Below are 12,384 nucleotides of genomic sequence, written 5' to 3' on the forward strand. Positions count from 1 at the left end.
CACGACCCAACATGTTCCGGCATTCTCGGGAACGACCAGATGCATGGCCGATACGGACGTGGATACCTTAGGACTGACCCCGGAACTCGCCAAAGTGACCCAAGCGTTTGAATCTATCGGAGACGACAAACTTCGGTACAAACAACTCTTGTACATGGCCAATCAACTCGAACCCATTCCGGAAAGTTCCCAAATTCCGGAAAACAAGGTACCCGGCTGTCTATCGACCGTCTTTGTCGACGGCACGGCGAAATATTCCGACAACGGCCAAGACGTACTGATATACTTTCGGGGAGATTCCGACGGTCTCTTGACCAAGGGATTGGTGGCCTTGCTCGTCCGTGGTTTGTCGGGAAATACCGCGGAATCCATTCAAAAGATCGATCCAGCTTTTATCCAAAAGGCGGGCATTGCCGCGTCGCTGACGCCCGGACGGAACAACGGTTTCCTCAACATGTTGGCCACCATGAAGAGGAAAGCAACGCAATTGGCCCAAGCCGGAGTTGATGACACCGACACTAACGGTCCCACTGCAGACGAAAACGAAAACGACGAAAGCAGCACCCCTACTCCAGACGCGGTGTCCAGCACGGGTAGACCCATGTACGATGGTATCATCAACGCCTTGCAAAAACTCCAGCCCGGAGAGCTGCGGCTAGTCGACAATTCGCAGCAACATGCCGGTCACGCCGGAGCCAAGGGCTTGGACGGTGACGAAACCCATTTTGACCTGTACATTACTTCGGATGCCTTTGACGGTCTTTCGTTGGTCAAACGCCATAAACTCGTTTACATGATGCTTGGCGAAATCATGCCTAAAATACACGCCTTGCAAATAAAGGCACTCACTCTGGCTGAGGCCGACGCGAAGAAGTAAGGTCCAGAATCTGTTTTTACTGTCACAGCATACGTTTTGTACGTAAGTCTATACGTAGCGTTCGTCTTAATGAAAATCGAGCAACGTTATCAATAAATCTACGCTACTGATACTGCAACGGCGGGGCGAGAGATTGATAGACTTATTATACGGTTATCAACCTCGTAGAATCAACAGCTGTTAGCAACCGCATATGCTCTCACAGTCAATAGAGACAATTTGGATCTTTCCGGAAGCAACCTTAATCTTGTGCAAAATGACTACAGAGGATGTTTGCTACGTCGACTTTTATTTTGATGCGCGGGCTGACAGCGTAGTCATTGATACAATCCACTGCGTGACACCAATAGAAACGAGGGACGCAGCTGTGACGGCAGACCACCACAACTGATCCTGATGGAGGTAGTCTTGCTGTAGTTTTAGGGTTTCTGCCGTCTTAGCTTCTGCCCTCGTAGAGGCCGGATAAAAGGTTCCACCAAATCTCCAACGGTGCCAAGTATCCCACGGATTGTATTTATCGTGGTTTCCGACTGATCGTGCATCACGTGGTCCCACGCACGGCGCAAGTGTTTCAACATTTAGCCACAACCACTCCACCTGAAAAGCATTGCGCTCATTCTCTAATCGATTCCACTCCGACAAAAGTGGGCCTTGTGAACACAAACGCTGCGCAAAGCTTACGAGATTGTCGTGTTCGCGTATCGCGTCACGCAACGGAACAAAACCGGAAGCATCCATCAAATGCCCGCCGATTTCGTAGTCCAAAGAAGACGGCTTCGTGGTGCCGAAAAGGTAGTCCTTGTCGGCTAGCTGTACCGACAATCGTTTGTAAATGCCCGACGCAATGCCTGTCGCTTTTTGGGCGGAATCCACCGTATTGCTAGTAGGTATATGCCTTCGAAGGTAACGACCTCGATGATGCTCGGCGGTCACATTCCACTCTGCAAGGATCCGCCGCAGCCAAGATGGTTGGGTTTCGCCGCACGAGGCTTTCATTGATTGATCACGGTAAATTTTGCTCCACTCTTGCCCAGGACCGTACCGTAACAGGTCCAAGCAAACGTGTAGGGATTCGACTTGGTTCCGCCACAGTTCCAGTTGGTGAGTTCCTGCTGGCGTACTTAGTTCCTCGTCTACATTCCAATCATGATGCTTCCGCAGATAATCAAAAATTCCTTGCTGGGAATGTCCTAGAAGTATTGGTCTCTCGGGTTCCGTCAAATCATTCCAAGCCGGCAATGGTCCAGTCGATTCAGAAAAGGCATGTGGCACATTTACGACAACAAAATCGACTTTGGCATCTCGTAAAGCCCACTGGATATCCCAAGCGACGTGGTACTGAAAAAGCGTGATAGGTGCCTGTGGATACGGTTGCTGTAAGACAAGACCGAGCTGATTTTGCTCCATCGCAAACCACGATGGTAGCTCTTTTCCCTCCTCGTCTTCATCACGGCCCCAACTTTCGGTAAATCCAGGAGTCCGGGAAGCCAAGGTGGCTGGGTAAGTTCGGTGGTTGTCACCGTTGTACCACCACGATGATAACCGATATGTCGCATCATCCAAAATTGTTGTCATCTCCTTATGTCGGTATCTCTGTAGCACGAGTGTTAGTGACGAACGGTATGTTTTCGGCGCGTTCAGTGTTCACAGCCAGTGGCCCTCGACAATGAAAAAAAAAACAAGAAATTGCCGAGACAACAAATTCGTTGTCATCGCTTGAGTCGGTGGAAAGGGATGAAACACGGCAGCCCAACAGTTGCTTACACCTTATACCCTTCAAATCAACAAAGAGACTTCATCTGGAATCTCTAATTTACTACATGTGAGCGATAAGGAGATATTACGATTCCTTCAAAGATCGACCGCCACATTCACTCACTCTCTAATATACTAGAATATCCGAAGGCATGGAACATCAGCAAACTCTGTGTAAAACTCGAAAAAGCTATCGAGGCATTGCTAAAATTCCTGTTATGCATTCTGAATATAGGTTTAAATAACCCGCTTTCCAATCAAAAACAACATGCTACCGTACCACACAGGAGATAACAAGGCAAGCAAAACGTCAACGAAATGGCTTGACGCAGTGTTTCTGCTGGAAGCTGTGCAATACCATTTTGTTCATTTGGCTCACAAAGCACAGCAAATCTACAATTCTTCCTTGTCAGCGTTTTCCGACAGATTTAATCGACACTGCGTGCGGTACAACTCCCGCTTCACGGTTCCATCATTGTTGTATGGCATGGCATGGTGCAAAGTTTGTGTGTTGTCCCACACAATCACGTCACCAACGTCCCACGCGTGAAAGTATGTAAAGGCCGGAGACGTGGCGTGAGCTAAGAGCATTTCCAACAACGCCTTACCAGCTTCGGCGCTTTCCAATCCCTGGACCTTCATGTGCGGTGACCCCACATACAAGAGCGGCCCGCCGTCGAGAAGGTGAGATTGCAGAATGGCGTGTGAAGCGTCAGGGAATTGCGCCAGGTCTTCTTCGCTGCCTTTGGCGAAATCGGCAATATCGCGTACGGATACTTGGATAGATGCCCGTGAAGCGCGTTCCAGGAGTGGTTGGGATAGAGTCGCACGCGCGCCCCTTAAATCGGCAAAGCCCGTTTCGCCCCCTTTTGGCGGGGTGGCCTGAGCATGCAGAATACTCAGTACGTTATGCTTAGGCGGTACCCAGAATTGTCCATCCTGATGCCAGTACGCACCGAGTTTAGCGGATGGCCCTTTCCAGGTACCGTCGGCCCAGAAGTTTGTAATTCGTTGAATTGCGGGATGAAACGGTTCCGGATCTTTGCCTTCGAAAGAGCTGGGAAGCACGATAACTTCCCCGAGCTTACTTGTGAATTCCACTTGCTCGGCACGACTTAGATTCTGGCCTTTGATAACAATCATACCATGCGCTCTGACAGCGTCAAGAATTTTGCTCGCTCCGTCGGAGTCCAGCTCGGTTAGATCGTCGACGACGTCAACAATAGCTCCTAGCCGCTCAGCACCCCCGCACCGCAAACATTCCTCCCACCCTCGTCTATGCATTTCGTACGGCACACTTGTGGGGGAAGCTCCGTACCATGGAGCCGTCAAGTTGGCAGTAGTCTCATCCGTCGATGAGATGACAGTAATCCCTAGCGACATGGCAAGAGCAAGGATTGCTCTCCTGCTCCATCGGAGGAAAATGTTCATTCTTGCTTAGTTCCTTTGTTTTCCTCAGAGAAAAAGAATCTGGGCATAGCACTTCGTATCAGAAGTGCAACATTACAAAGCGCAGAAAACTTGTGCCAGAAAGTAGTGCCGTGTCCAAAGTTCTTCATGGTCGTACGGAAGGTAAACATATTGGAAAGTAGAACGTGTCGCAAGGAACAGACAAGAGTGCGGGACTCAGAATATATGTTTAGCATACTCGATGCAAGAGTACACAATATATTAGGAAAGGATACAAACTATGTAAGTATCCAGTGAGATTGAATATTTACAAGATCAGAACCGCAGGAATGAAGAGGTCTGGTCCCACGGGTTTGAGAGGTTCTTACCCAAAGGAGAATAGTCAAATAAAGTTCGTATAATCTCAGAAGTTAGTAAAGTAGTAAGCTTACAGCTCTAGATTGGTTGACTGATAGCGAGTGCAGTTGTGGACCCGAGATAGGCCACGACGAATCCGCGACCCGGTACGACCCACCGAAACAACACCGTGAACGAGAGAGTCTTGTGAGAAGTCGTCCGTTCACGACAAGTTATGAGCCCAACGCATCCGACTGATGGAGACCGAAGCTACAGCAGGTGGTGAGGTCTTCAAAGGTACTTTTGCTGTGATGAGTGGTACTGTCGCACCGAAACACGGTGGCCTGGTGGACTCACATGCTTGGACAGGAGGTGAACCTAGTCCTGATTGGAGCAAGGTTCTAATTGATGAACCAATGACACCTTACTGTTATCACGCGCAGGGATTTGAGAAAGGCCTCAAGATCTACACTTCGCGAACAGGACAGGGTGAGAAAAGTGCAAAGTTGTTTGGTCGCTCTAGCAAGGACTACTCACTTTTGGCTTTCGCAACCGATGCTCAAGAGCATATGGAGACGCATGGGATGGATACGGTGTTCTACATGAAGGACCCGTCAACGTCGGAAATCAAAAACTTTCTCGACTTCCATTCTCGTTTTACAATCTCGCAAACCGAAGCTTGGATTGACCTTGCAAGCAAGGATGGAACTTTTGACAAGTACGACAAGAAAAACCTGAAGGATTCCTGTACGTGGCTCATGAACCACCTTGACTCGGATTTGACCGCAAGTATCCGTCCTTTTGTTCGTGGTGGGACTCTTACTGGGCCAACTGTCTGGATGCGCATTATTGGAGAAGTGCAGTCGGATTCTATTCGACGCCTGAAGAAAGTGCAAGAAAAGTTGGAGACCCTCAAGTTGGCTTCTTTCAAGGGCGAAAATGTTCGTGAGTTTGCACAGTCGTTCCTAGACTTGTGTATTGAATTGGAAAACGCGAAACAACTTCCCGAAGATGTTCTACTTACCGTGGTTGAAGCTTTGTCGAAGTGTACTGTCGAAGAATTTCGGATCGACTTTATGAGTAAGCGATCCGCTGTCAAACGGTTCATGCGAGAGACAGCCGGAAAGGATTCTGCTACAATTGCGAGGATGTCGGACCGTCTTACCTACCGTGATTTGTTCGACGAAGCTAAGTCGAAGTACACGTCGCTTCTCGATAGTGGATTATGGGGGCCAGCTGGTGGGTCAGGTGACAAGTCTGGAGCCCCTGCTGGGTTTCTCACAAAAGCCGAAGTCAATGTCCTTATCCAAAAGGCTGTGTCAAGTGCCAAGAGTGGCGACAAATCTGGTATCACCTGCTACAATTGCAAGGAAGTTGGGCATTACTCTCGAGATTGCAAGAACAAGCCTGCTGATGGGAACGGAAACAGTTCAAAACCCAAGAAATCCAAGGCAAGCTGGCGCACCGTCGCTCCAAAGTCTGGCAAATCCGAAACCAAGACCAAAAATAAACTTGAGTGGCACTGGTGTGCTCACTGCAAGGAATGGCGTGTTGGACACGGCACCGCAACGCATGACCACAATTTCAAACCGAAAGAAGCAAGCGACGGAAAGAAAGGACCCCAAGCTAATCTCGCCGCGACTGGTGAATTGTTGGGTGGTGGCACTCTTTCAATGAGCGCCGGAGCCGGATTGTACAAGGAATGGTGACTGAAGGGGTGGTGGTACCCTCTCCTACAGTGGATTGTGGACCATCTACACCCACCCCCTTTCTTTTACTGGTTGATTGTTGTTTATACCTGGATAGGATGGCAACAGAGGAATGGTGAGTCCTGGTGCAAAGCGTCGCGTCAAAAGAAATTTTCTTGATTGTACGTACCGTTTGTTCGCCTTGGTGCCTACCTGACTCGTTTTGTCCTGCTTTCGAGCGTGATGTTACCAATGTCGGTTGTTTCTATGGTTCTCGGAGGGAGAGCCGAGTCTTTCGGAAGTCACATTGTGACCCGATGGTACTCAGCCTGGTATGGAGGAGAGCGCGGTGAACAGCGAGCCGTTCGCGTTCGTGTACGGCGTCGTCGCCCCAATCTCAATTACCATGGCCCTTGGAAAATTCGTCCGCCTCCCACCCCCTTCTTTGCGACTGAAGTTCCCGTCATTCCTAAATTTTCGTGGGGTGCCGCCTTCGCTGCAGAGGGAGAGGAGAGACTGTGTCGTGAGCAAACGAGTGCGAGCGAAGTCGACAAAAAGTATGCCCAACCGATGGCGTTTCTGGGCAGTGCTTTGGACAGTACTTACTGGTTTTCGAGAGGGAGCCGGGACGAGTTGCTGCAAACTTTTGCCGTCATATGGGATACCGGAGCAACCCTGACCGTCACCCCGCATCGCGATGATTTTGTCAAGTTTGAAAGTTACGACAATGGCGGTTGACACCGGAGCAACCCTGACCGTCACCCCGCATCGCGATGATTTTGTCAAGTTTGAAAGTTACGACAATGGCGGTTGACACGTACTGAAAGGTCTCGCGAAAGGCCTCACTATTGGGGGAGCCGGAGTGGTTGCTTGGAGTGTGGTCGCTGACAACGGTGACGTACTGACGATTCGTACGCCTGCTTACTTGGTACCTGAAGCTGGGCAGCGTCTACTGAGCCCGCAATCTTTTCTTCAGAGTCTGGTAAGTCAGGATCTTTCGGGTTTGCGACCTTCAATTTCAATTGGACCTAAGGCGTTAACCGTTGAGATGGGGGCGCAATCCAAATTAACGGTTCCATATGATGAGGGCAATAATCTACCAACCAGTCAGATGTTTTCGGTTGAGTCATCGGAAGAATCTACTGTGGAGTTGAATATGTGTGTGACCGACGAGGCAAATCAGAACCTAAGTGCGAGTCAGAAAGAGTTGTTGCGCTGGCATTATCGTTTCGGTCATCGGAATTTCCAAGCCGTGCAAACAGTGTTGAAGTCGGGAGTCCTCGGACGGACCCCACTTATCATGGGAGCTTCTAAGTGTGAGCATCCTAAGTGTGCGTCGTGCCAATATGGAAAAGGTCGACGCAGGGCAACTGGCGCTTCTAGTACGAAGTCAGTGCCGGCAAAAGAGGGAGCACTTAAGTCTAGTGACCTTTTTCCGGGCCAGCGTGTCTCTATGGATCATTTTAAGGTGACTCACAAGGGAAGGCTGTACGAATCGAAAGGAAAATCATCGGCGGACACTATGTATTCCGGTGGATTGATATTTGTCGATCATGCAAGCAGTTATGTGCACGTTGAACTTTGTGTGAACTTTACGGCTGGTGAGACTCTCCGGGCAAAGGCGTCGTTTGAACGCGCAATGCTAGATCATGGGATCACGGTTCAGAGCTACCAGACGGACAATGGAGTTTTCGCAGCGAAGGAATTTATGTTAGAAATTCACAACATGCAACAGAGTATTGGTTTCAGCGGCGTCGGCGCACATCATCAGAATGGGGTTGCCGAGCGATCAATTGGAACTATAATGGCAATGGCAAGGACGCTTATGCTGCATGCGGCTATTCGGTGGCCGGATGTGAGTGACGCCTGCTATTGGCCTATGGCAGTTGACTATGCAGTCTATCAGTACAATCATGGTCCTAAGTTGGTGACAATGGCGGCTCCTATAGATTTATTATTGAAGACTATGGTTCCCCGACACCGGTTGCATGATTTGCATGTTTGGGGATGCCCAGCATATGTTTTGGACCCGAAGTTGCAAGACGGACAGAAAATTCCAAAGTGGAGCCCCCGTTCGAGAAGAGGAGTTTTTCTTGGGCTGTCGCGTAAGCATTCGTCTACAGTACCACTGATATTGAATTGCGAGACACTTACCATTTCTCCGCAATTTCATGTTGTTTTTGACGACTGGTTCTCGAGCGTACTTTCTATGTCTGCCGAGGAGCCGTTTGACCCTAATGTATGGACCGAAATGTTTGTCGGTTCCCGATACAAGTACTTTTTCGACGCGGACGATCCGGTCGAACTTGACGCAGAGTGGTTGAGCGAGCGTGAAAAGGAAGTCCAAAATATTCGCGACCAAGAGGACCGGGTGCGACCACAGCTAGATTTGCGAGACGGCGTGCCAAAGGGACCCAAAGTTGGTACTCACACAACCGATCTATCGTTCGAGAGGGAGAACAGAGCTACGGATATGCCGTTGCAGTTGCCTCCAACTACTCCAATTGCCGTGTTGCCCACTACTGGAACTGAGGAAGATCAATTTCCCATTTCTGATCCGTCGGTGCCAGAAAGTCCTAGCAGTAACAAGCCTCCGAGTATTTTGTCGCCTTCTAAAATTTGTCGCGAGACCCCGCGCAGCCCACCTCCACCTGAACCGGAACCTCGAGTGCGTTTCCAGGATCCTCCTCCCAAGCGAGAGTCGCGTCACCGTCGGCCTCCTCGTCGTTTCGGCTACGACGGCAGTCAGGGACATGGATACCTCAGTAAATTTTCGAAACCGGATACTGGTGAATTGTTGTGTTTTATTGGTGCAGCTTGCAACCTGATCCGCCGTCAACAGAGCTCGTCGGAAGCGGATTTGGCCTACCAGACCTTTTGCGAGAGCGATTTCGAGACGGAGACGTTCAATTTTCGCGATCCCTTAGCGTTTGCCGCTTCGACGAAACGCCACGACCCCGACACCCCAAATTATCACGAAGCAATGTGCGGTCCCGACAGCAAAGGCTATCAGGAGGCTATGGCAAAGGAAATCAAGGCGTTAGAACGGCATGGTACATGGACACTAGTTCCGAAGAGCTCAATTCCCAAAGGGAGACGCGCCTTACCTTCGACTTGGGCATTCAAGAAGAAACGATTTCCGGATGGGATGATGCGAAAGCTCAAGGCCCGGTTTTGTGTTCGAGGAGACCAACAAGTGGAAGGAGTCGACTATTTTGAGTCGTACGCACCTGTGGTTTCTTGGACGACGGTGCGGTTGTTGTTGTCGTTGTCGATTATTTTCGGGTTGGAAACGTGTCAAGTAGACTACTCGAACGCGTTCGCACAGGCCAAATTAGACGAAGAAATTTACGTGCAGCTGCCGCGTGGTTTTCAGAGCCCAGATCCAAACGCAGAAACGGTCATGAAGTTGAACCGGAGTCTGTACGGGTTGGTGCAAGCTCCGCTGAAGTTTTTCGAGCATCTGAAATCGCACCTGGAGAAGCGTGGTTTTGTGTCGACCGAAATTGACCCGTGCTTGTTCATCCATAAAGATATGGTCTGTCTGGTGTACGTCGACGATTGCCTGTTCTTTGCCCGTGACGGAACGAAGATCGAAACGATGATCGCGAGTTTGCAGCAAGACTTCGAACTCACTGTTGAAGGAGACGTGTCGGCATTTCTTGGGATCCAGTTTGAACGCGACACTAAAGCGGGTACGATTAAATTGACTCAGCACGGACTGATAGATCGTGTGATTAAGGCAACGGGTCTGGAAGAGTGCAATTCTGACCGTTCGCCAGCTGCGACGGATGCGCTAGGGAAAGATGTCGAAGGCGAGCCGATGACCGAGGACTGGAGTTACGCGTCCGTCGTTGGCATGCTGCTCTACCTTGCGTCGAATTCTCGACCAGAGATTGCCTTTGCTGTCCATCAGTGCGCTAGGTTTACTCATGCGCCAAAGAAGTCGCATGCTCAAGCTGTGAAGCGAATTTGTCGCTATCTAAAAGGAACAAATCGCGACGGACTGATTTTGAAGCCAACCGGCGAATTAGCGATTGATTGTTACGTCGACGCCGACTTTGCTGGGTTGTGGAAGCGCGAGGATGATCAAGATCCTATGTGTGCAAAGTCAAGGACTGGTTTTGTTTTTACTATTGCCGGTTGTCCGCTTATTTGGGTTTCTAAGATGCAGACGGAAATTGCGCTCTTGACAATGGAGAGCGAATATGTGGCCCTATCCCAAGCAATGCGAGAATTGATTCGGCTTCGTACACTGGTAGAAGTGGTTCATAAAGGTATGGGATTGGCTGAGCAGAAGGCAGTTACTCGGGCGTATTCGAAAGTTTTTGAAGACAATAATGGTGCTTTGACTTTGGCAAACGTTCCGCGAATGACGCCTCGAAGTTGGCATTACGCAGTCAAATATCATTTCTTTCGAGAGTACGTACGCAAGGGTGATATTCAGATCCTCCCAATTGATACCAAGGTGCAGTTAGCAGACTGCATGACAAAGGGCCTGCCATGGGAGACTTTTTCGGCGCATCGAAAGTTGCTCTGTGGATGGTAGACCAACACTTTAGGAGACAAGAGCCTGGCTTGTTTGAACTCTTTGGTACATCTCGTATGAAAGGGAGTGTTGCAAGGAACAGACAAGAGTGCGGGACTCAGAATATATGTTTAGCATACTCGATGCAAGAGTACACAATATATTAGGAAAGGATACAAACTATGTAAGTATCCAGTGAGATTGAATATTTACAAGATCAGAACCGCAGGAATGAAGAGGTCTGGTCCCACGGGTTTGAGAGGTTCTTACCCAAAGGAGAATAGTCAAATAAAGTTCGTATAATCTCAGAAGTTAGTAAAGTAGTAAGCTTACAGCTCTAGATTGGTTGACTGATAGCGAGTGCAGTTGTGGACCCGAGATAGGCCACGACGAATCCGCGACCCGGTACGACCCACCGAAACAACACCGTGAACGAGAGAGTCTTGTGAGAAGTCGTCCGCTCACGACAGAACGCACGAGTTGTGACGCGACAGAGATGTTCTTCGAATCCTTTGAACCTCGTCGAACCCGGACATATCTATTCCAATTTCGGACGCCTTACGAACTTCATTTCTCTCTTGACAGTCAAATGTAAACGGCACGAATGACAGTGAGTGACTCTCACTTTCTTGCCCCGCAACGACAAACAAGGAGGTGTGCAGGCGGTTCAGACCAAGCTCAACCATGACGACAACAGGTCTTGGCAGTGCTGGTTTGATCATCTTTACCTTTGTTGCGTTCCTCCTTTTGCTCTCTTTTGTGCAGAGCAACAATACTGATTTCGTGGTGGCCGGTTATTTACCGGATTATCGCTTCTACATCGATCTTAATCAGACTGTCCTCGATTTGACAGACTTGTTGCTCTTTTCCGTAGACGCCAAACCCAGTTTGCTATCTGACAATTGCTGTCTCCATGCGGATCACTTTAAAATAGTCCAACAAGCGCGAGCGTTCAAACAAAAAGAGCAGTCGCGAGATTTGCGTGTTTGGTTGACGATAGGTGGGGCGGGACGGTCGTCAGGGTTTCCTGCCCTGTTTGGCGACACCGAGCGCCAAAAGACGTTTCTGCAGAAGCTGATTGATCTTGTAAAAGCATACGATCTCTATGGAATCGACTTTGATTGCGAACTACCATTTTCGAAGCAAGAGTACTACGACTATATGTTGTTCTTGCGAGCTGCTTGTGACAAGCTCCACGATGCAGGTGTCCACGTGAGTGTCGCCCTACATCCCCAACAAGCCTTGCCGAAGGCCATCGCCACTTTGGTCGATCGCGTGCATCTCATGGCGTACGATATGCTACGTCGTCAAGGAGCACAGCCGGAAGCACTGCACCACGCGGAACTCGACCAAGTCCGCAAGGCGGTACACTTACTCGTCGACAACGATGCGCCGGGCGCCCGCAAAATCGTGTTGGGAATTCCTGCCTACGGGCGACACGAAAGTAACCCTGAACGGGTCAAAACATTTGCCGAAATTGTGGACGAAATGGACGCGGTCCCGGATACGCGCAACTCCTGGCGGGGATTTAGATTCGACGCACCTAAGGACGTCCGAACCAAAGTCGCATACGCTAGGGACGCCCAACTTGCTGGCGTCTTTCTGTGGGAGTTGGGGCAAGACAAGGCTACCGTTGAGCATGCGCGTAGCGGCATTCTGTTGCGAGCGGCTGGCAGCGGAAAACTGTACACGGATACAGCAATCGAACCAGAATTATAGCAATGTCGCCTACTTCTCTGGGAACCCAAAAGTAGGGATGGTTTCTTGTTAGGCTAATTTTAAGAGTGACG

At 49.7% G+C, this 12,384-nt stretch overlaps 6 protein-coding genes across 6 annotated transcripts; 4 read left to right on the forward strand and 2 right to left on the reverse strand.

Annotated features, from left to right (window-relative positions):
• Positions 1–121: 121 nt before the first annotated feature.
• PHATRDRAFT_7639 (predicted protein) lies at positions 122–493 on the forward strand (the record flags this gene model as incomplete). The annotated part of the gene is made up of 1 exon (XM_002178759.1): positions 122–493. A coding segment is annotated over one exon (372 nt), but the record flags the coding sequence as incomplete, so codon positions are not given.
• A 102-nt stretch (positions 494–595) lies between these two features.
• PHATRDRAFT_11230 (predicted protein) lies at positions 596–877 on the forward strand (the record flags this gene model as incomplete). The annotated part of the gene is made up of 1 exon (XM_002178760.1): positions 596–877. A coding segment is annotated over one exon (282 nt), but the record flags the coding sequence as incomplete, so codon positions are not given.
• Positions 878–999: 122 nt separating this feature from the next.
• PHATRDRAFT_44882 (predicted protein) lies at positions 1,000–2,452 on the reverse strand (the record flags this gene model as incomplete). The annotated part of the gene is made up of 1 exon (XM_002178981.1): positions 1,000–2,452. One exon carries the CDS (start codon positions 2,450–2,452, stop codon positions 1,166–1,168), a length of 1,287 nt encoding a protein of 428 aa, XP_002179017.1. The 3' UTR covers positions 1,000–1,165.
• Positions 2,453–3,025: 573 nt separating this feature from the next.
• Positions 3,026–4,015, reverse strand: PHATRDRAFT_34422 (predicted protein; the record flags this gene model as incomplete). The annotated part of the gene is made up of 1 exon (XM_002178982.1): positions 3,026–4,015. The coding sequence occupies one exon, from the start codon at positions 4,013–4,015 to the stop codon at positions 3,026–3,028; it is 990 nt and encodes a 329-aa protein (XP_002179018.1).
• Positions 4,016–4,635: 620 nt separating this feature from the next.
• PHATRDRAFT_34423 (predicted protein) lies at positions 4,636–8,721 on the forward strand (the record flags this gene model as incomplete). Its single annotated transcript, XM_002178761.1, has 5 exons — positions 4,636–6,083; positions 6,185–6,202; positions 6,306–6,784; positions 6,894–8,648; positions 8,696–8,721. The coding sequence occupies 5 exons, from the start codon at positions 4,636–4,638 to the stop codon at positions 8,719–8,721; spliced, it is 3,726 nt and encodes a 1,241-aa protein (XP_002178797.1).
• Positions 8,722–11,229: 2,508 nt separating this feature from the next.
• Positions 11,230–12,377, forward strand: PHATRDRAFT_44884 (chitinase glycoside hydrolase family 1). Its single transcript, XM_002178762.1, has one exon. The coding sequence runs from the start codon at positions 11,279–11,281 to the stop codon at positions 12,311–12,313; it is 1,035 nt and encodes a 344-aa protein (XP_002178798.1). The 5' UTR covers positions 11,230–11,278; the 3' UTR covers positions 12,314–12,377.
• The last annotated feature ends 7 nt before the right edge of the window (positions 12,378–12,384 follow it).

This window comes from Phaeodactylum tricornutum, chromosome 5 (assembly GCF_000150955.2).
Source record: "Phaeodactylum tricornutum CCAP 1055/1 chromosome 5, whole genome shotgun sequence".
Taxonomy (NCBI): Eukaryota; Bacillariophyta; class Bacillariophyceae; order Surirellales; family Neidiaceae; genus Phaeodactylum; species Phaeodactylum tricornutum.

Excerpts from the sequence above, each read along its gene's own strand:
- PHATRDRAFT_44884 (XM_002178762.1), top strand. The coding sequence starts at position 11,279 with ATGACGACAACAGGTCTTGGCAGTGCTGGTTTGATCATCTTTACCTTT.